Consider the following 24,093-nt stretch of genomic DNA (forward strand, 5'->3'; position numbering starts at 1 on the left):
TCTTATAATAAGTGAGACCTGCAGCATTATTCCTGCTAATTTGTTTTTCTATTATTTCTGGTATTTCCCTCCTTCTGCTTGATACATATTCTTTTAATACTGTAACACTAAACTCAAAGCAGGTAAGTGAACTGTTACTATACTTCACCTCTCTCTTCTAAATAAAAGCCAATATATGGGCTTAATGATTTTTTGCTTATATAGCCAAATATAAAGGTTTCCTTTCTTAGCATTTCTCATGAGGCTCTCTAACTGTATCTGATTTCTTTAGATAGATCATTTAAGACATTTAATGTGCCACTGTAAGTTATGGCCTTTTACCCTATATATTGATGTAAATTTTGATAAATTTGCAGGGTTTTTTTTGGTGACAATAGCAGATATGCCACAAAATACAGTCTTACTCAACTGGAGCCCCCTTACCAAACAGATAATAAGCTGAGTGATTATTTTCAATTCAACACCAAAAATGGTACTAATTAGTACTATTCCAGATACACAGGAAAGGGGATTCATTACATACATGCATAGGGCTTAAAACTAAGTACATACTGAAACAGATGTGCAAAGTAGAGAAAATGAGTGTAGTAATTCTAGATCAAGTGTTTAAAAAGCAAGGAAGACTTTGGTAGGTCTTTTATTCCTTATATCTTTTTCCTTAGGGATATTTAGGAAAATATATAAATTAAAAAAAAAAACTACTACTAGCTTGCTAACTTTTTCAGGCCCCAGTCTTTTTTTCACTTTCCCCTCCCCCTAAATAAAAAACCCTAAGACCTCACAAATTCTCACGATCACATCTATTTCAAATATAATTTTTATTTCTCATGATTGAATTTCTTTATTCACCTCTCTTCCAGCTCAGTATAACCCTAGTCCTAAAAATATCTTCACTACTCTATCTGTAAAAAATTTTACCCTTGATCTTCAATTTAAATAAATTTCTAGTCTGTCTCATTAGCTATAGAAACTTCTCCAAATGAGAAATATTCCACACAAAGCATTCTAAACTTTCAAATTGTGAATAACAATCTGTTATTCAAATGTTCACCAATACTTTTAGGGTAAAACAGGAGAAGTATTTTAGATTCTAATTCTTTTACATATGTAAACCAAACATAAAAATAGGTAAAAGACCTTAATCTCACCTTCAAGCAATCAAATAAAAATATGTCATTCACACTGTTCAACAAACACTTTGCATTTTTAAAGGAAACAATAGTACCTTCTCATTTTTAACAAGCTGCTTTCGGATTGCAGAATCCCGTCTGAAGCATAATGCTTTACAACATGGTCCAAGATTACTAAGAAGGCTTGCTCTTTCTTCTTTTCGTAGTAATGCAGCCATGTTGAGAGCCCCCAATTCATGTTCAAAAAGATTCTCAGCATCTTTGAATAGAAATAAATGGGTAAGTTCTGTTAAAATGTTAACGGCAATATATTCTCTATAAGAGTCCTTTACCATATAGTTCTGCTGTTAGCCATTTTAAGTTTATGAAATATAAGAAAAGCAGACTTAGGAGTGAGAAATTATATAATGATTACCATGACTGGAATTAGTTAAATAAAATCCAGTATACTGTTTATCATCTACTGAAGTTCAGAACTTCATTATAGTACATTCAAATGCTATAATCTATGACCTCTAAAAAAGGCAGTTAAGAACATGATTAGGTGTTAACATAATTTGTAAATTTTATCCTAGGTGGGGGCCACTATAAAAACCTGGGACAATGTATTAAGTTAAAACTAAGTTATAACATGTAAGGTAGGGAGAAAACAGTAAAAATAGGTTGGATGACAAATCAAAATGACAGAATAGTCAGTGAGAAATCCAAATAAGTAGCAGAAAGAACAGTAACTTCAAACTGAGCATATCACTAGTTGGTCAAGACTACCAAGCTATCAGATATTGCTTCTCTAATAAGATGACAAAGAGGTTATTGTTATTTACAACTTTCCTTTGTGAAAACAAGAGACAGGAAATTGCATTATGTATTTCATTTTCTGCAATGCAAAGAATAGGGAGAATAGATAATTAACAAGAAACTCGTGTAATATACCCAGTCAATTGGTATCTAACATACCAAAAGCATGAATGTAAAAACAAACCCTGTCATCTATCACAATCATCTGAAGACCTTTTTAAAATACAGTGCCAGGACTCTACCATCAGGTCTAGAGAATCTTCTCAACTGGGTGAAGATACTTGGAAAAAAGGCAGTTTCTCCGGTAATTCAAGCATACCAGTTTTGAATCAACAGCATGCACAGTTATATATGCATAATATTGGAAAAAACTCCAAAACATCACTATTCTACAAATAGGTGGAAATGGCATTAGATCCATGACCTTCCTGGAATATTGCTCATTAGAACAATTTATTATTTTTAGCTTTCACAAAAGTACAGTACAAAACAGCTAAACCTCCAACTTCTTCATGGTTTTCAATCGACCAATTGAGACATAAAAGGAACCAATATAAAAGTTTTGCTCCAAAGAACTTAATCATACTCTACTCAGAAACCATAGACAAAACAGTCTACACTGAATTTTCTATCCAACTCTTAAAATCTTTTTCTAATAACATGGAATTAAAGAATATATTTTTCCTGTATTGGAGTACTGAAATAGACCAAAGAAGATAGAAAAATATCACTTCATCACAAATATTTCTTAAATACCCATTCCCACTATTAGGTACTGTTCTATGTTTAGCTTCAGTAAGAATAAATGGTTCTTTACAAAAAGATTACCCTAGCAGTAAAAAAATGGGCAAGGACTGATTAGTAAGCAATAATCAAACTTCTCTTTATGGTGTATATTTTCATTGTTCAGATTAAGTCATTAAATCAGAGTCAACCTGTGTTTGCTAGTTATTTAGCAAAGTCACAGGAGCAAATAGCTTTGCAGGTAGATAAGACTTTATTCCCATCATTTCATGTTCAGGGGAATTATTTGCTTAAAATCACAGAACCAAACAAACACGTTAGAAGCCAAGAACTTGGTCATTTGTCAGATTAACATACATTCAAATGTTCATTGAGACATATTAAAGTCAAAACCCGTACCATTTATGCTAATAGTTAAAATGTATAAGGATTTATGAAACTCAAGTTATTTTCCAGCTTTTGAACTAAAATTTTTTACTCAAGCAATAAATTACCCAAACAAAACCAAAAAATATCCATAAAGCAGTGTTCAAGAATGAAAATTTGTTGCAATAAGGTCTAATAAATCAAAGCAATAAAATGTTTTCAAACTGAACAGTAAGTTAATCTTGACTATTACACATATGGCACTGTTCTAAATATTTCACATATTGTAACTCACCTGCTCATAATAATTACATCAAGTTGGTGGTATAATTATTCAAGCTTACAGAAGGTGACTATCACAAAAAGATTAATAACAGTAAGTGGTGTTCTTACTTTCTTAACCGCCTTGCTAAAGGCTCAAGATATGAACTATCCAGTCTGCCTTTCCAAGCTCTGCTTTGTTTAACCTTGCATAAATAATTTAAACTTAACAATTTTTCTTACTTTAAATAGCAATTTGGATCATGATAGAAGTGATGTCTCAAAAAACAAGAGTTCCTGGTGGTGCAGCGGTTGAGCGCTGGGTTGCGAAGCTGCCTGCAGACTCTGCAGCGCCGGTTTAATCCCCGGCCACCGGAGTGGGGGTCCCACATGGCAGGCAGACCTCTCCTGCCACCCGCTGCTTCCCTCAGCAGTGTGCTTCGGTCCTTCTGCCCGCTCTGGTGAATTCTCTCACCCTCCCGCGCTTCCGACTGTACCCAGTGCTTGTATAAATAAATAAATTAAAAAAAAAAAAAAAAGTCCCTGTAATTGTAAGTGCTTCATGAGAAAAGAATCTTTTTCAAAGGCACCCTAATTATAGCGACATTACATGATGAAATAAAATGGAATTACCTCTGGGTTTTTCTAAAAGTCTCTGACATGTTTCTTTGACTTTGGTAAAGAGTTCAGAACCTGCCAATTTTTTAGAAATTCCAACTCTCAGCATAATAGCTCCAGGTGTGAATTTCAAGAGCGCAGCCCCAGGCTCTCGTGGTTCTTTTGGATGCTTCGGCATAAGACCAGACCAATCTACATCTATCACATCTAATGGATCTGTAAAAAGTTAAATAATAATATTTATATACAAGAAATAGCATTTTTGTTTTCTAGAGACCTAAACTGCAAAATACCTAAAGCATTACATACAAGCATTTTAAACCAAAATGTCATTCTTAAAATGAAAGCTTTCCTAGCTTCCAAAGGCCTCCACAAATTAAAAGACCTTCCGACCAAAAGAAAACAGGCAAGTAAACAAAAACCCAAATGAATTCAGTCTGCAAATAAATAGTTTAAACTGCATGAAAGATGCCCTTACATAATATCACTAAAATTGCATCTGTTTGAAACTTGGAACCTGAATGCTTTCAAGGGTTAAATCAAGGAGTTTGTATATATAGATATACACATTTTATTTTTCAAGAACAAAAAAATTCTAGTTTAAGAACCAGACATCGCCTATTAAGAACAAATAATCCAACCATTGATAAGGAACAGCTGAGGAGATTAAAACAGAAATATTTAATAAAGATAACACTCACACATACCTTCTACATTAGCACGAAAAAACTACAAAAAGCAAATTAAATATTTTAAATAGCCAGAGCAAAGATCCATAGTATGATAATACAGACTGTTACGACTATCAAAGGCTGTTGCTTCATGGTGCGGTAATTAGAGAATAACTGCATTTAGTAGAGACCTGGGACTTTTTCCAGCAAGAAAGAGAGAAGGAAAAAGATTCACTCAGAGCTTACTCTAGTTACTGCACCAAGCACTATAAGCAAAAATAATTACTAAATTTTAAAAACTTACAGGTATATAGTATTCACATATAATTTCATATACCTACCATGCAGGAGACTGCTAGGCAATCAGTTATTTGCTTAGATTCCAATAACCAAATAAGAATCTTAAACTCCAGAAAGTAAATCTTAGAATTTTGCTGTTTTAAACAAGACCTTTTCTAACCCATAGGCAATGACTACTTGAAAATAAGCATGAGCATAGAGAACTATAGTTTTCATTTAATAAAGGTCTTTCAACCTTTATTAAAACATAAAGGGGGATTCACTGCCTTTTATCGATTCTTACTGCATGAAAGGGGAATGAAGAATACATATGACAATCAAATAATTTTTATGTCTAACAACCTCTACAAATGATTACCTGGCATTTTCTCCTCATCCTGTTGGTCCTCTCTCTTTTCAGCATCACCTGCCAGAATTTCATCTAGTTCATCGTCACTGATTGGCTCATATCCTTCTCCAGCACCAGATCCTAATGAATGTGCATCATCTAACTTGGATTCTTCATCTGCTGAATATTAAAAAATAAAGTACACACCAAAGAGTATTAAGGGGAAAGATAATAAGCTACACCAAAGAGAGACAGAAGATCTTCTATCTTGCCTCTTTTTTCATTAAATAAAACTACAATTTTTAATTATTTAAAACACTTGGTTTTCCCAACAGAAAACTTAAAAATTTAATTAGCTAAATCTACTTTTAATGGCAATGTACTTTTAATCTATCAAAACAGATTAAAATTGAAATGAGAAAAGTTACCACTACATTAATATTGTGTACTGTGTTAATTTTTTTATAATAAAACTTTAGGTAAATTCATATATACTAATTTCAAATAATTTTTTTTGCCAAAGTAAACTCATTAATTAAAAAAAAAACAACTTGCAAGCTTTTCAACATGATTTGAAACTGAAATCTTACGTAAGGTAATGGTCTTCCTGCTTCCCAATTTCAATGTTTTCCTTTAATAAAAGTCTTAAAAATATTTTTGTTAGTACCTCTAGGACACAGTCTATTCTTTATTAACTCTTCTCAGGCTAAGTTTTGCCTACTACTTAATTAGCTGCAAATTTTTTTTGAATCTACAACACTAATCTTCCCATGCCCCTAACCCATTCACTTCTAGGGCAACTAATTTTAATAGAATTTTTAGTATTCCATGATTATCCAATTCATTTTCTTACTTTAGGTGAATTTTTTCATCTCACAGCAGGCCACCTATACATCACCTATACATTTCCATACGGTAATCTGGGACCACAACCAGTCAACTATGTACTTTGAAAGGGGAACGGATTTTAACCACAAGAAAAGAATTATACTGATCAGTTCAATTATAAACCAAAATTGTACTCCCCTCCATTAGTACTATGGCTCAAGATCTAAGTGGATCTAAAAATTGAGATGAAAATGTAATGTGAAGAACAGTGAAGTAGAAATGTTTTGCCAAGCAGAAAAAAAATACACTAACAGATGGCACACTGGAATACATCTAATCTGATAACTATGAGATTTAAGGATGTTTACAGTTTTCTTAGAAGACAGTGAATTTTACTCTGGGCCAAATGCCACAATATGGCAAATAAAAAGAGTTAAGTATTACGGTATACATAGTAAGTATCCCAGAATGTCCTTGAGGGCTTGAAATGGAGAGATTATGTCAGAACAATGGTGTTAACACTTATGCCAAGAGCCAGACAATCCGATAGAGGCAAACTTTGCAGAATTCTAAGAGGAGCCAATATAATTATTAACTAGGTTATAATTCACTACAGAGTAGGATATGGGGCAATATGTATAGGCGGTATATATTTTCATTCATCACTCAATTGTGTCCTGGCTATAGTCCTGATGATAACTGAAAAATTATGGATTTTAAAGAGGATAGTACAGTGAGGAGAAAACCAAGGAAACTATTATAATACAGTATGGAGATGCTATAAAAGATGTATAAACAAGGTACTATGACAATTTGAGAGAATAACTGTATTTAGCAGAGAAGGTTTGAGAGAGAAAAATGTAGAGACTTGGGATTTTTTCCCAGCAAGAAAGAGAGAAGGAAAAAGATACAAGTCACTGGGAAGAGCCAGTGCAAAGATTAAGAAAGCAGAAACATGACTGAGTTTCTATAGTAGATGGGGATGAAGGATGGAGAGTGATGTTCCACACACTTGAAGTAGGTTCTGACTGGACACCAAGGGATTGCTGAGGACTTCTCAGCATTCTAGGAGTAGAGAGTGCCAGTACGGTTCTATAATCAACCTATCATTAAATGTAATTTCAGATAGTGTTACTGTTTTACATATTTGTTCTCAATTGTCCTAGAAAACAGAAACCACTAAAAGCTATTTCAATCCCTCTTCAAGATTTTTTATTCTTTTTAACACCTACAGAGAAGTGGTAACTTAAACATCTACAGACACTGCATCTAAGTAATCTTGTATTTCATTTAAACTTATTTAAACCAACTCTACCTTCTTGATAATACTGATGAGAAACATTTTTCAAGTATCAAGGCTTTTCCCTAAAAACCAATCAAGTCAAAATACAACTTTTCAAAATGTGTTTCCTATGAAACTGAAATGGAATGGAGTAATGTAACAGACAAAAAGGTATGACACTCACCTTCCATACTCTCTGTTCTTTCAGCTTTATTTATATCTTCAAATCCCTGCACAGATCCTAGATCTTTATCCAGTCTTTCTTTATCCAAAGTTAGAGAGTCCCTTGAGATGCCTTCTAGGTCTCTTTCATGTTCACTTTCCAGTTTGGCTTCACTGCGTTTCCCAGACTCTATTTGAGAACTCTCAAAAGTTCTGTCTCTGTCCCGGTCCCTTTCCATAGAATCAGTAATTAGTCTCTCTCTTTCCCTGTCTAAATCTCTCCTTTTATCTCGTTCTCTCTCTCGTTCCCGTAATCTATCTCGGTCCCTGTTCCTTGGCCAATCTTTATCAGTATCCCGGTCCCATTCTCTCTGCCTTGTATCTCTCCTCTCTCTCTCCCGCTCTCTATCATACTCATATCGATCTCGTTCTTGAAGCCTATCTCTGCTATCAAAAGACCCTGATCTTGAATGGACTTGTCGATCCGACTCAGGAGAACTTCTTCTTGAACTATGGCTTCTTGAATCCTGGCGATCTATAAAAAAAAACAATAACATACATATTATATACATACACACGTGTGCCGTATGTCAAGAGATAACACAATAAAATTGAAAATTCAATGCTTCATTTTAGGGTCCTTTATAGCTTACAATTTATCTTTTTCTATATGTATTCCCAATTATCCAAAGAATGAATTTTAAGGAAAAACTGACTTCTCAGTTTAAGTACTAACTGAAATGTTAAAAACATATTTCTTTCCCTTGTCTATTTCCACTATAACCACAAAATATCTTCAAAGAAATAAGTTCATGACATGGTTAAGCATGACTAGAACTGATCACTTTATTGCCTAACTCTTCCTATCCCCCTACCTTATTTTCTGTGGTCAAAAGAGAAAGTATTAGCTGCAGGAAGAAGAGCAAGAAGGTTAAAATTTTAGATAGTAAGGGACCTGAATACATAAGCCCTTCACCAAGATATACTACTAAAATTCTGACATTAAACTGAATGATATCATTAAGTGTACCTCTATGACAATGTTGGTATTGATGTGGTAACAGGTAACATTTTGGTGGGATAAACTTTCATGTTTCTTGAAATTTAAGGCAGTGTATAAAGTAATCAATTTAGCATTTATTTTAAAATTATAATTTGTACATAATATACTAACATAGGAAACATTGCTAGATTATAATTTAATTTTACTACCTGAAGAAGTACTTCGACTGGGTTCTCCACGCTTTAACTGGTCAATTCTAGATTTTCTCTCTCCTGTTATCTCCATGCTTTTTGTTTTTTCTCTATCTCTTGAGCCACTATGCAGTACTCTTTTTCGACCACTTTGGTCATCTCCACTTCGATGGGCAGAATCATTGGATGGGGAGCGTAGGCGACCAGATGTATGACTACGATTACTCCGATTGCTCCCTAGACTGCTACTCCTCTTTTGATCAACTGGCTTGCGATGTGGTGCATCTTCTATAGTAACATGAGGAGCCTCAACTTTTTCCACTCGTGTTCTATGGCATTTTCTGTGTGAGTCTTCACTGGTAAAAGCGGCATTGGCGGAGGAGGCAGAAGCAGAAATGGTGGTAGATGTGCTGAAGGTGGTGGTAGCACTGGTGGAAGAAGCAGTTGTATTAGTAGCAACAGGAGGAGGAGGAGGAGGAAGAGACGATGGAGAAGGAGTCCTTCCAGGAGTAACAGCTGTGGAAGCATGCTCTGGTTCTGTTACCTCTGCACGGTCGGGTACATCCTCATCAGACCAGTCACTGAATGCTGTATCTTCCTTTTTCTGAGAATCCTCCATAGTACCATCCTTATCATTGGAAAGCTCAACCAATTCCTCTTTGGTTGTTATAGGTGGAGTCCGTGGCCCTCTTTTCTTCTTACTCTGTTGGGCTACTTCTTCATCAGAAATATCGGAATCACCTTTGGACCTTTTACGTTTTTTCTCAACACTTTTCTTCTTTTGTCCTTTTTTTGGTGAAAATACTTGACTGTCTTCAGACATTGTCTCTGTGTTATTTCTTTCTATTCCAACATCATCCTCTTTCTTTTTCTTAATAGGTTTCTTTTGAATTTTTGCTTTTTTCTTGTTTTCATCATGAGCTCGATCAGATGTATCTCGATCTTCAGATGGGTGGTGTCCTATCATGTCTTGTTGACGAATTCTTGAGCTTTCTGTGATTTCTATCTGTTCTCTCTGCTTCTCTACAGAGGAAATTTTCTCTTTGAGCTCTTGCTCTTCATAACGTCTTGAACTCTCTTTTCTTTCTGGTTTACGATCATCTTCTTTCCATCTACCCTGCCTGTCTTCTATAAGGTGTGATGGACTGAGAGAACGAGACTCTTGAGGTCGAACAACCTGGCTCAAGAGTCTATGTTTTTCATCTATACAAAAAAGTTTAAAGTAATCACACTTACACCAGGTTAACAAACATTGCAAGTTACATACAATTAATAATAAACCATTCTCTCTTTTCATTTTAAGACCTTAAAAATGGCAATATCAGTAAATATAGGGTTCTACTACAAATAGTAGGAAATGACAGTGCCATTATGATGAAATGATTATTTCCAATATAAACTTTAGTCACATAAGATATTCAGAAGTAGCAAAGTAAGAAAATTTATATATTAATTCATCATTTCCTACTAATTTCAAAGAAAGGTCTCAAAGTTGCAAATGAGTATCAATACATACAGACACAAAAAGTAGATTCTGCTTACTTTTATCATCTCCACTGTTGTAGGTGTCACTGTCGGGAGAATGTTCTCTCCGGCGCTTAGGTGACTGACGAGGGCTAGGACTGCCCTCATTTCTATAACGTTTCCTAAAATGGACAAACAGATATAATTTATAAAATATCAGGGGCTGAAAACAAGATTTCCTCAGTATGTTTTTTACTATTCTTTCCTATAACTAGAATATATAATTGTGGGATATATATTCAGAGCGATATACAAAGGATATTCAGCATCTTTAATAACGTTTCATTTCTTAAGACTTACAATTGTGTACTTAAACTACATAGCAATAACTCTTCCTTTCTTCACTATACATGTAGAGTCACTCAAATGAAAATCACCAGATTTACATATTGCAAGATGGTAACATACAGCAGAGGAATCAACATATTAATGTACCCCTATACTAAAACTTTCATTTTTATGTATAGAAATACATTATTTTAGAAAGTCAAATGAGTAACTCTCGTACTGGCTTTGGAATAAAAAAGACAAGTGTTCAACTTATAGTCATGATACTTACGATGCAACTTTAGGTAAGTAAGTACCCTGAAGTCACTGAAACAGTTTTCTCAGTTGAAAATAGGAGGGAAAAAATGAGGCTCTATCTCATAAAATTGCAAAGAGGAACAGATTACTCATATTATAAGCCCAAGACCAGGCATACTGGGCAAAGTACCATTGTTTCTCTCTCAGAACTAAATCACTTGCTAGGTGACTAATAATGCATGGAGCTAGACAAATATCAGATGATTTTACTCAGTGGAATACAGAGAAACAAAACAAATGTCCGACGAAATCATATCAAAAACAAACTAGAAATCCGACTGTAGAGTTGAGGATACCAAAGGGGGATGGAAAGATGGGAGCAAAGTGTGGAGGGTGGCCAAATGGACTGTGGGTGCCATGGTGGCAGGTATGGTTTGGAAATATGCATCAGAAGCGGTGTGGACCTGTATTTCTGAAGTATATATGTGGTTGTATCCCCATATTACCTCAATTAAAAATAAATTACAAAGTAATTCATATGTTCATTATACTTCTGTTCATTAGTTGAATTTGAAATGAGTATTGATTTATATCTGTAGGCACTTAATTTTTCTAGTGTTTCCTGTATTTTCATTAAATTGTGACCAACTATTTGTTTTTTTTTTTACTAACATTGTATATAAAAACTATGGTCAAAAGAAACATACTGTAGCATATGTTATCTCCTTGGCTGATTATTTATATAAATGAGCAACCTCCTAAAGGAGGCTCCAGATATAGACAACTCACAGACCCAAGCTTGTACAATTCCTTATTTAAAAGTTCCTCAATCACTTAGCAGTCTATTTTCCTATCCATTGAATCTGGGCCAGGACAGTAGCTGACAAGAGAATGTGGTAAAAAAGACACTGTGAATTTGGAGAGTTAGGACTCAAGAGGTCCTAAAGCTTCTACTTTTGACCTCATGGTATGTTTCTACCATTAAATGCCAAAGAAGCATTTAAAACAACTGAAAAATGAGAAGTCATTGAGAGGACAAATGAGATGCACTAACCGAAAGTGTGCACCAACTGCCAGACATGTGAGTGAGGTCATTTTAGGTCATTAAGACCTGAATGAATAACCAGATTGACTGTAGACACATGAATGATCAAGCTCACTTGACTAGCAGAAGAATTGCTATGCTGACTCCAGCCCAAATGAACAAAAACAACAACAAAACCTTTTGGGGTGATTTGACAAATAGCAAGAGATAACTGGTATACTAGCATAAAGTGAAAATTAAAAAACAAAAAACTTTAATTTCAAGAAAATATACAGTGACAAAATAACAATAAAATGAATATTAGAGAAATTCAGCAACCCCATAATTAGATTAATCATCTGTTAGTAAAGTGCTAAATAAATTCAACTACTGAAATGACAACATAATTGATGAAAACATCTATCCATATAGAGGTGTTTGATGCCTACTTTTTTGGGGTCCCTATCGACACTTGGGGTGTTGAGCCACAAAAAATTAGAAGTAACCTTTACTATTAAAAACAGAGATCAGAAACATGGAAAAATACTAGTCAAGTTATAGGACAGGATAATATAAACAACAAGATTTCAAAATATCAATCTTAGATGAAAGAGAGCTAAAAAGGTCAGAGGAGGGAAGAAAAATAATTTATTATTGTGTGCCTAGATGTGTGAAAAGTAGTAACTGAGTTTTTTGTAAATGTAAGATACTTTTTAAATGTGGAGAGAGGGAAGCCAGAGGCTATTACAGAAAACCTTGGATACATACTGAAGGAAACCCAAGATCTAATAGAAGATGCCTCCATTTCTGTGCTTTGCTGTTTGTCCATAACCATAACCCAAAACAGCAATGATTTAAAAAAAAAAAGTTCAAAGCAGGAAGCCTGTATTCCCCATTAGGTAAATGAGGTGGAGGTAGAAGCAAAGAAACTGATACATAAATCCCACAGTTTGTTTTAGCAAATGTAATCATCCTTTGACTCCATTTTTTTTTTAAGCAGTGAATTCCAGTGTTTGCTTTTGTGACTATAAAACTGAAAACTGAGCAACCCGAGTCCAGAGTTCTCTTGGATGCAATCATTGGCTTAGCTCCCTTGCCTACTCCTCAACTAATGATTGCCCCAACACAGAGAGGGCTGCTAAGCTGAGAGGTCTAACCCTGAGCCCATCTTAGTCATGACAGTCATTATATAGGAGAAAACCCTTCTGAGACAGGGCCTATCACAGAAAAAAACAGTGGAGAAATATCATTCCTGTAGTTTCGAGAATTTGGGTACAGTTATATGACAACCAGTGAAAGTTAACCTTGGACTTACTAGATACCTGAGCAAATAAATTCTTTTTGGTTAAAAAGAGAGTGAAGAATAAGAAAATACCCTCAGATATATTATGAGATAACAAGAATACTCTTTTGGCCTCAATAGCCAACTACGTAATTCCAGTGCCTGAGAAGACACCACCGTATTTCTTATTAAGCCATGCAGAGGTAACAGGAACTCCCTCAGTTCAAAGACATTGTGACTGCGTCTCTAGCCTGGGGGTAGTACCCCAAATTTACAAGTACTCATGAAGGATTATCAAGAATAGCAAAGGCAACATCTCTTGCTGACTAGTCAGCAGTATAAACTAGTTATAAAATAGATGTGATGGAATACAAGTTCACTGTTTCTATCACTTTTACATTGGAGTCTTGTTAAAATCAGTAAACAAAAATGATTAATTATATTCCTTGATTGAAATTTTAGACCGGGAAAATTACATTTTTAAAAGACAATCCAAAAGAATTTGAACAACAAATACAAAAAGTTGAAATACAGGAAAATATACTGAGTGAAAAAGAATGAGCACTCTGAAAAGCACTCAATGGAATTTTTCAAAGTCTTCACTGAAATATAACTTTAGAAAAATCAACTGCAATCATGCTTACTTTGACTTTCTCTCCTCATGTCCATCTCTGGGATTCCTGTCCTCACGGATATCTTCTCGCTTTTCTCTGCGTTCATCCCGTCCTTTGTCTTTGTCTTCCCAATCCCTCTGACGCTCTCTTTCTTTATCCCTTTCTCTAGTTCTTTCACGTTCCCGCTCTCGTTCTCTCTCCCTCTCCCGTTCTCTCTCTCTTTCTCTCTCCCTTTCTTCTCGCTCTCGCTCCCGTTCCTTTTCTCTGTCTCTCTCCCTTTCTCTCTCCCTCTCTCTATCATGGTCACGATCTCTCTCTCTTTCACGGTCTCTCTCTTTCTCTCTTTCTCGCTCACGTTCCCTAGCCCGCTCTCTTTCTAGTTCTCTTTCTTTCTCTCTCTCCCTATCCCGCTCACGCTCCCTCTCTCGTTCTCGTTCTCGGTCTCGCTCCCGATCTCTTTCTCTGGCCCTTTCATCTCTTCTATCATCCACTCTCTCTACTCTTCGTTCCTCTCTTCTTTCATCACGCTCAAGCTCGTCATTCCTTCCCTGATGTCGAATTGGTGAGCTTGGTCTTTGATCTACAATGAAAATCAAGTTTTGTCAGTGATTAATTAGACAGACAACCAATTGGCAAGACAGTATGGCAAATCTTAGATTTTATCTGTGTATAGGGTCACACTGGCAACAAATATAAACCAGGTACTATATTTACTTTTAATTTAATCATCCAAATAATCACCCCTAGATGTTTAAAAACATTTTTTTTTCCTTTAAGATAGTTTTTATTTGCCCTCTAACTACCATTTTTCTCTGCTCCCCATCAACCCCCTCCCACCTCCCGCTGATCCACCTTTGATCTTTCTCTGCATGCTCCCTACCCTACCTCCAGCCCACTGCTCCAACCCCACTTTCTGCCATCTCTACCCTTCACCTCTGATCTTCTCTGTCCCCCCAGCAGGACCTGAGAACACTGGTGGCAAAGGATAGGGGCAGCAGGAGGTGTAGAACATAGGAGCTGAAGGAAAAAAAAAATTTCCCTCGTAAGTCACACCTCTAATTCAGGCCAAAATATATACACATCAAAGTGCAGCTATTATGTGAGGAAAATATAGTAGAATAAAACATGTCAATATTTGTTGCTGCAATATCAATTTATCATAGACTAGACTATTAAGGGTACTGTTGCTTAGCAATCTTGAAATAATCAAATGTAAAAATTGTTTTCTATTAGTGGTCTATGTATTAATAATAACTACTAAGAAACTAAGCCAATATAATTGAGTACTCAGATGAAGAGCTGTTTTCTTAAAAAGATAACTGATAACCTCATCATATTTTATTTCCCCCCATACACGGAATTATATAAACACAGAAAAAGTGAATACACCCTGCTCAGATGCTCATTTGAGCAGGAAATTACTCAGAGTTCAAAAAATGTGTAAGAAAATGGTATGAACTTATCCTCAGAGATAGCCATTTTTGAAAGTAGTTCACTGTGGTGGGATCTAGGCCGCTGTAGTGTTTATATTTTCTCACACTATTTATGTTTACCAGTTAGTCATAAAGGTGACACTGCAATATGGCCAAGGGATTTGTAAGTGGAATATCTAACACCAACTTAATAAGCAGAGTAACTTAAGGCTGTTTCTAGGGAAGGGTTCAATAAAGTAATTTGAATTCCTTTATTACAGGTGAGAAACAAAAATTATTCATATTAACAGATGAAGACACAAAAGTACACAGAATTCTAGACCTACAACAAACTAGAAGCCTTGTTTAGCCCCTTTTGCTCCTTCTTAAATACAAAGAAATTAATCCAGAAGTCGACATTCCAAAGCCACAGAGACTCATTTGAACATAAGATCAGAAGTTAGTTCTCTTAAGCCTTTCTACCTTTGCTGAAACCAACTTAAATTTAAAATGATTCCATTGCACCACACATTGGATTCCTGGAATGTATACAATCATGTCTTAAACTGTCTGAATTCCTGATTATGGGGTCATATTATGTCACAATGATTATAAAAGCAACCTGAAATAAATTCCACATTGCAACCTATAGCAATTCACACTTGAATCTTTTACCCATGTCTGATAATAGACTTTTAATTTACTAAGACCTTTTTTTTGATACATAGAAACTTAAATTTTCACAACCAAAATGACACTGTTCCTCATTTCAAAGAAAATGAAAAGGAGAAAATACCACTCTAAGATTCTAAACAATCTCCCCTCTAAATGTGCTAATCCAACATATACTTCTCTTCATGTATTTCTCTTTGAATTCCTTTCTTACTACATATGAAAAAATTTAAGGAATGATATACCCATTTCATGAAAGCTAGACATCTGAGTTGTCCAAGTCTCATATCTGAGTACCATCAGTGCACTCTCAAAATATTTTTTATTCCATTTCCTCTCCCCATCCTTGTAACTAATATTAACTCAGACTTTGATGAGCTCTTCTTAAATGTGTGTCATACAGCCTTATTGGTTGTTACCCTTGTCTCCAGTTCTTCCCAGACTCTCAAGACTTATTTTATGAAAACTCTATTTCTTCCACCCGTTTAAAGACAGCTACCTTGTAGGCAGAGAAACAGCAGTTAAACCCAAAATTATTAGCCAGACTTCTTAGGCTATTTACAATCTCATTGATAGTCTCACCAATCCTTTTTCCTAGTTTCTTCCCTTTCCTATCAATTATAGCATACCTCTATCCCAACCTCACAATTTTTTTTTAAAATATACTCCAAAGCATTTGTTTCTTTTACTGTACCCTCTCTCAGGAGTATTTCTTTCATGGCTGAGTCTTGCAAATTAATTCATCCATCAGGCCCTAATTCAGATGTCTACTCTTTAGGAATCTTTCCTGGCTCTTCCCAGAATTCTGTTTACTCTTTGTCTTCTCACATAACTTTTTATAATAGTAGCACTTCTCACACTTCAAATTTTCTATTTGTACCCTAATTAGCTTGTGAAGAACTGAAGGAAAGAGTTAAATTCCTGAGCACAGAGCAAAATGCCTGGCTACATATCTACCCTTGGCCTCTATCAATCTCCTTATTGCTCAACATACTCGAGCCACATTGGTGTTTTATCAAATTCTAGGAGAATACATATTATTTTTACTCTACATAAATACCAATTCCTCAAATTTTTCATGAACAGTATTTAAAGTAGGTCCCTCTCTTTATTTCTATCTGGGTCTTGTTTCCTTGATAGCCCTCAAATATCATCTCCCTTTGGGGTTAATGGGTAGAATTTTCCCCCTTTAAAATTCTATAAGGACAAGAACTATTTTACTTTAAGAACCTAGAAAAAAAGCACAGGTACTCATTAGATATTTGTAGAATATATCACTAACCTCAAAACTTTATTTCTATTTTTCAATCATGCAACTGGTATTTATGAAAATAATTACAGTAAAATAGAAAGAAAGAGAACAGAACTTGCAGCAGAAGACCTGAGTATGAATCTCAACTCTGAAACGCATTTCTCTGTTATACTGGGGGGAGGAGGGGTAGGGAATCACTCCTTTTTCTTAGCTCAAATCTGAACTGTGAAGCATGACTTCCCTTTCATAACTATACTCACAGGAATATTATAAGGACAATAGAATTTTAAAGGAATACACACACACACATATAGTCCAACTTAATATTATAAAGAATACTAAGTCAGAGTATTTATCAAGCAACTATGAAAGTTCTTGGTAACTCAATGTGTGTGGAGTTAAATACAAGACTGAAACCAAATGTTACTACTGAATTCAGGTATGAGATAAGAAAACACCTGAGCTAGGATATGAAACCAGAAAAAGAAAAAAAAGAGCTATTAGAAAAATGTATTACTGGACATGGCGTTAGATTAAAGGAAGAAAAGAGATAAATCAGTGTTAGGGAAGAAATAATTTCAGACATCAACACAGAACATATAAACTCCAGATCTACATATAACCAAGGAAATCCTACACATACTTAATCCAAATGATTAAGCCTTACCCTAATGAACTAAATCCAGCCAACTCTTATCTGATCTCGTGTACACTATCAAAAGTGTATGGCATCATAGACTTTGTTCTCTCATTACTACCCATATTCAAGATGATAAGGGTACCTCTTGGATTCAAACCCACAATGAAGCATCAATATTCAATTCCCTACTCCATCAAGGTTAGTATTAAATAACTCTCAGCAGTACAGCAAACCTCACTTTAGTAACAAGCCAAGGTTAACAACACCTCTGTATGATCTTAAATACTTAAAGGTCCTAATACCTACAGTCTTTTAGAAAACCTTGTTAAATAAAGGTTTACTTTTTACCCTTCTTAAATGTCATCTAGTAGAGTACCAGAAAGTATTTTGCTTAGGATATACAAGAATATAAAATTAATTAAAGTATTGCATATACTTAAAAAGAATAAGAATATTTCTCCAAACAATCCCCAGCCCTACCATCATTTTTTCTTGTTGCTGCTTCTTTCTGCACAGGTAGTGAGTGAATGACCAAGATGCTCAGATGAGAAATAATTATCTCCTGAATCTCAAATGCCTGAAACACACCCAAACATCTACATTCCCTAAATGGCATGATCTATTTGGCTAACGTGACAGACATACACCAGGGCATCTTAGTTTTTATCCTGTTTCCAAATAGGTACTGGTAACTAGCTATTTATAGACTGTCTTTCTAAGCCAAGTAAACAAAAAGATTTTATGAGTAAATATAACGTCTCTATTGTGGCATCTTAAAAAGACATTTTATATGAAAAAGTAAATTGGTTAAAATAACCAATTCTCCCAATCAATGTCGATCACTATTTAGTAGTATTCTATTCAACAAACCTCTTTCTCTGTTGTCACGACGATCTCTATCTCCATGTCTTCTCTCAAAGGAAGAATCCCTTGCTTGATCGCGGTTGTCTCTTTCAGGATATCTATCTCTTTCAGGATAGCTACTCCGAGTTTCCCAGCTGTCATGATAGTTGCTACCGCCACTGTGACTATCAATTTGAGAACCTCTTGTGCCTCGACTTCCTAAACAAAGAATATTCACACAAGCGTTTAATACATTTGTTTTATTAAACAAGTTCCATCAATCATAATCTTTTCTCCCACAAAACATATAAAGGTGCTTTATATAAATTCCAAAGTGTCATAATCATTGTTGAAAAAGTATTAAAATATTGGATCAAAAATTTACACTGTCTAATGACTGACTTGGGTACATTAAATTCCAGTTTTTCCTATCTATAAAAAGAAATTATATAATGGAATCACAAAACAAGAAGACTCAATTCAATTAACCCAAGCCCCAGACAAAAAAAGTACTGATTTCTATTTAACTCACAAAAATATCTTGAAAATAATGAAAATATTTTATTCATCTGATTACAGCTTATAGTGAAGATGTAATAATTTTCACATGGAATGTTATTCAGTCTTAAAAAAGATATCTAGCCATCTGTAATAAAGGGATGGAGTGGACAACAGTACGCTGAGATAAGTCAGACACAGAAGGACAAATATTCTACATAATACCACTTACATATGGAATCTAAAATTCAACTCATATGGGGGAGGGTAAAGTACACTGGAGATGGGCACGGTGGGTAACATACATTTTTAGAGGTGTGAATTTACACCTCTGAATTCATTACAGTGTTGGAAACCCGTATTACCTCAAAAAAAAAAAAAAAATTTAGAAACAAAGTACAATGGTGGCAGCCAGAGTCTGGGGGGAAAAGGAAAAAGGCAGATATCAGTCAGAGGGTAAAAAGTTACAGCTGTGTAAGATGAATGAATCCTGGATACATACTGTACAAAGTAGTGCCTATAACTAACAATACTATTATTGGAAACTCAAAAATCTGGAAGAGGGCAGACTTATATGAAGATCACACACATGTAAAAGTAGTAATAAATAAAGAAGGCAGGAGGGCCTCCCTGGTGGCACAGGTGGTTGAGCGCCGCACGGTGAAGCTGTCTGCAGCCTCTGCAGCGCCGGTTCGATCCTGGCCGGCCCACAAGAATCCCACATGGCATGGCAGACCTCTCCTGTCTTGCTCACTGCTCCCCTTAGCAGTGTATTTCAGTCTGCCTGTTCTGTTCCCCGCTCTGTCTGTGATGAATCCTCTCACCCTCCCACACATCTGGTCTGTACCCCAGCTCTTGTATAAATAAAATAAATCTTAAAAAAAAAAAAAAAGACAGGAGAAACTTTTACAGGAGATGGATATGTTTATGGCACAGATTACACAGATTATTGTGATGGTTTCATGGAGGTATACATATCTCCAAGCTCCTCAAGTTTGTAGACTTTTTTAATGTCAAATGTACCTTAATAAAGTGATTTAAAAATAAAAACTACATAAAGCTACACATACCCACACACCTTACATATAACAGGCTTTATGCCCTAAAGAATTATATCATAACTCTATTTAGTGTATTTTAATAACTAACATATTTGTAAAGACTACGTTATTAAGGACCAAAAAAAATTAAAAGCATTTTTTTAAAAAAAGTTAGTTAAAAAGGGCTACATATAAAATCTAGGAAGGAAGGGTTAAATGTCAAGTTATAAGTTGCTGAAAGAAAATCAGTAAAGGGCCTCTCCTGGTGGTGCAGGCGGTTGAACGCCGCACTGTGCACTGTGAAGCTGTCTGTAGCCTCTGCAGCGCCAGTTTGATTCCGGCTGGCAAGGGTCCCACACGGCGTGGCAGATCTCTCCTGTCTCGCCCGCTGCTCCCCTCAGCAGTGTTATTTCGTCAGTCTGCCTGTTCTGTTCCCTGCTCTGTCTCTGGTGAATCCTTTCACCCTCCCGCACATCTAGCTTGCACCCTGGTTCTCATATAAATAAATCTTTAAAAAAAGAAAATCAGTAAAAAAGAAAAAGCTACATGAGGATATGATCTAGAAGAGATAGAGATGAAAAATGAAAGGAAGCTAAAAAAATCAAGGAAGATACAATGAGAAGCTTCAACATATGTCTAATAACTCTAAGTTATTTAGAGTTACTTTAAAACAAAAAGATACAGAAAGATTGGTAGGATGGGAAATACATGGCGCAGCAGACCTCTCCTGTCCACCCGTTGCTCCCCTCAGCAGTGTATTTCAGTCAAGCCTTCTGTTTTGCTCTCCACTCTGTCTCTGGTGAATCCTCTCACACAGTCCCCCTCCCACCCCTACAACCTGGCCTACATCCCAGCTCTTGTATGCATAAGTAAATAAAATCTTTGAAAATTTTTTTTTAAAAAAAGTGAAAAAGCAAAGGGCCAAAAAGAGCCAAGACAACTATGCCAGAGTAGGTGAGAGACCCTCAACCTAATCTAAAGCTGTTATAACGACAAGCACTTTCCATCAGACTCATGGAAAGAATAAGTGATCAGAATTCTATAGCAATGTTTTTTGGGGAAGGGAGACAGGGCAGGAGGAAGAGAGCAATTTGGAGACAGTCAAATGCATTTACGTCAGTAGTGATTAAGTGATGATAAATGCTTTTAAAGGAAAGATGTACTCCTATTTACTAGAAATTATTTTTGACTCTCCTTTTTTGTTTGATAGCAATATGCTTAGTGAACCTGTCAATCAAGATGGTAGGCATGACTAGTTATCACTCAAGCAAGAGTACAGGTCAATCCTTTTATCTTCTATTTTAGCTAATAATTCCTATTCAGAATTTATAGAGAATATCAAAATTCAATTAACTGAAATTACTTTGACAAAATGATAAAGAATGTATGGAATATGGTTAGAAAAGAAACCTTAACAGAGCTAATTACGTTATATGAATGTACAAGACATAATTCACTGATAAATCAAAAACCTTACCCTTTTCAGGTAATTCCGGACCTCTTCCCCTACTTCTGCCCATCCGATCATTCCTAATTTCACTTCGAGACTCATTTCTGGAATCATTCCTTATTTCAGTACGAGAACTTTCTTCTCTCAAATGGTTTCTGCCATAACTTCGGGATTCTTCCTGATATGTATCCTCCTTTCGATGAACATCTCGACTTTCACGGTCCCTGTAATCATGGGCATCACGGGTAGACCGAGAATCTCTCGGATCACGGCTCTCTTTGTTATCTCTGCTGTAGTCTCTCATTTCCCTGGAGTCCCGAATGTCTCTGGAGTCTCTTAGTTCCCTTCGGTCTCTAGTATCTCTGGCATCTCTCCGATCCCGACCATCTCGAGGTTCTCTGTCATCTCTATGGTCTCTGGAAGAACTCTGATCCTGTTCATACTCTCGTTCTTCCCTTGTGTCCTTTTCTCTATCTCTTTTCCCTCTTGTCTCTGTAATGCAATTTTGGAAATCAACTATAATTTTTTTCACGAAATTTTGGGAAATCAGACAGTATAATTGTCTAAAAAATCTTTATTACATTAATTGCTCATGTCCTTTGATGAAAATATATAGGAAAAAGAAAATTAAAACCATCCTTACTTAAGTAAAATTCTAAACATTATTCTATTAACACTTGGATAAACTCTGAATGCTCTTCTCCTACCCCCATTTACCTGCACTTACAGATCTTAAACAATTAGAATAAATAAACTGATCTCATGTCACTGGTTGGTTACTTCTTAGAAACCACTTTTAGAATCAGAGATGCAGTTACTTCAATCAACTCTACCAATATTACACTAAGACTAGACTACACATGACTACTCAAATGTATTTAAGCACTTGAGAGTAGCCTACAACTGGTCAGTTGGCCAGTAAAGAGATACTGTTTTTCACCCTGTCTTTTCCTGAACTGTTTAATGGAATCACAATCCTGTCTATAAAGTTTTCTCTACTTAGAAAAGGATTTTCTAACATCTCATAGAAAAATAAAGACAAAATTTCAGTTTTTATAAAGCTAGAATAATCATCACTGATAATTTAATCCAAAATTTTCATTGTATAAATAAGATCCAGAGTTTAAACAGTCTAGTCAACCCCATATCTCATAGGGATTTGCAAAGATTGGAAACTATTGTATAAAAATGTCCACAATAAGCATAAATTGATTATCTCATACAAAGTCAAAGAATTAACATGAAAACTTCAAAGAACAAATCCTGTCCTTTTATCCTTTCAAACTTGCTGTTATTCTGGAAATGCCCCACTCTCTGAGGCTTTTTAAAGCAACTACAGCAACTTTATTCCTAGGACACTGTGTAATACTGTATATTCACTTTCTTTTCTCTTTGTCCTCAGTGACTAGTCCATAGACTTTCTCAAGCATCCAAACACCTAGTATCCACAAGATCCCCTAGATTCTCACGGCAATAACTTATTTCCACTCTCAAATACTTTGTATATATGTCTAAGCCCACAAATATCATGTAAAGACAGAAGCATTAGGTAAGAATCCACTGTGTCGCCATCCCTTTTTGTGTACATGCATCCCTTGTAGTCCACCAACAGGAACTGTGCCCAAAAATGTGTTCACTTAGTAGGTGCTTTTTTTATGATTCTCCCACCTGTCTTTATAATTACATAGTTACTATATTTTATTCTTCACTTAAATCACCATTCTTTCACTAAAATTATTCTTTTTTTGAAAATGATAACAAAGTAGAGAGGAACAAGTATTTGCCCCATTTTTTAAATGGGAGATTAAAGAAACATCTTCCTTATAAAGAACCTAACTTACATATAGTTTATTATTAAAAGGATTCTTCCTGTAACAAGCTGTTCTTACTATAAAAAGCATTCCTATAAGCTGCATATTATTTCCCCTTCATTAATCAGTTAAATTACGAAATTATGTTTTGAAATAATAGTTTTCATTCACTAAGTTATCACTAAATGTATACTGTATGTAATCCAGGTCAACTCTAGTTAAATTATCTTATTAAAATTAATAGGTATAAGAAAATTTTCCCATCTAACCAATGTTCCACAAATACTATTGTGATCATCTGCTTCCAAAATCATGTACACAAAGAAAAATTCTATAAAATAGGTGCTCTCTCCAGTCCCTATATATGTATCCATCATTTTCTTGAATAAAATAACTTGACTAATCACTGTTTACACTGTTGGTAGGAAAAAAATAACTAAGTTCAACATGTTTCATTGGAGACTGCTGTACTATACTCACAGAGAGGTTTTTCAAATGCATATTAAAGAGAAATATTGCAAGTAAGCAAGTATTGCTTAAGTATTCATTATATTTGAATGCTAACTCAGGAGAAGCAAGGTTAAAGACTTGTTAAGTTAAATTAATCAGAACAAGAAGCTTAAGCAGGAAGTATAGAAAGAGAGGAGAGCTGCATTGCCAGGTAATAATACCATCTCAGCTTGAACAGGGACTAGCAAATTCAAAGTTAACTTAAATTCTTTAAGGATCTAGAAAGGAAACTGCTTTGCTAATTAATTGACTTACACCTGGAAAATTGATCACTTGGTTTGCAATGATCTTCCAAATATTTCCCTCAGCCTTCA

General features: G+C 35.2%; 1 protein-coding gene across 5 annotated transcripts in view; it reads right to left on the minus strand.

The window, feature by feature from the left end:
• Positions 1–24,093, minus strand: part of ZC3H13 (zinc finger CCCH-type containing 13) — an 83,379-nt gene that overhangs the window by 3,699 nt on the left and 55,587 nt on the right. For 2 of the 5 annotated variants that reach the window (XM_037527017.2, XM_037527016.2), the window contains exons 10-18: positions 21,486–21,950; positions 18,498–18,689; positions 13,682–14,231; positions 10,225–10,328; positions 8,701–9,885; positions 7,511–8,023; positions 5,247–5,396; positions 3,933–4,133; positions 1,226–1,389 (exon numbers count right to left, since the gene is read on the minus strand). In XM_037527017.2, the coding sequence (XP_037382914.1) occupies positions 1,226–1,389; positions 3,933–4,133; positions 5,247–5,396; positions 7,511–8,023; positions 8,701–9,885; positions 10,225–10,328; positions 13,682–14,231; positions 18,498–18,689; positions 21,486–21,950 (3,524 nt within the window). Of the gene's footprint in view, positions 1–1,225; positions 1,390–3,932; positions 4,134–5,246; positions 5,397–7,510; positions 8,024–8,700; positions 9,886–10,224; positions 10,329–13,681; positions 14,232–14,584; positions 14,669–18,497; positions 18,690–21,485; positions 21,951–24,093 lie in introns of all 5 variants that reach the window. The other 3 variants (XM_054701847.1, XM_054701846.1, XM_054701845.1) reach the window with 3 other exon arrangements.

The sequence above is a fragment of the Talpa occidentalis genome, unplaced genomic scaffold, assembly GCF_014898055.3.
Source record: "Talpa occidentalis isolate TD23 unplaced genomic scaffold, MPIMG_talOcc4v2.1 talOcc4.5, whole genome shotgun sequence".
Classification (NCBI taxonomy): Eukaryota; Metazoa; Chordata; class Mammalia; order Eulipotyphla; family Talpidae; genus Talpa; species Talpa occidentalis.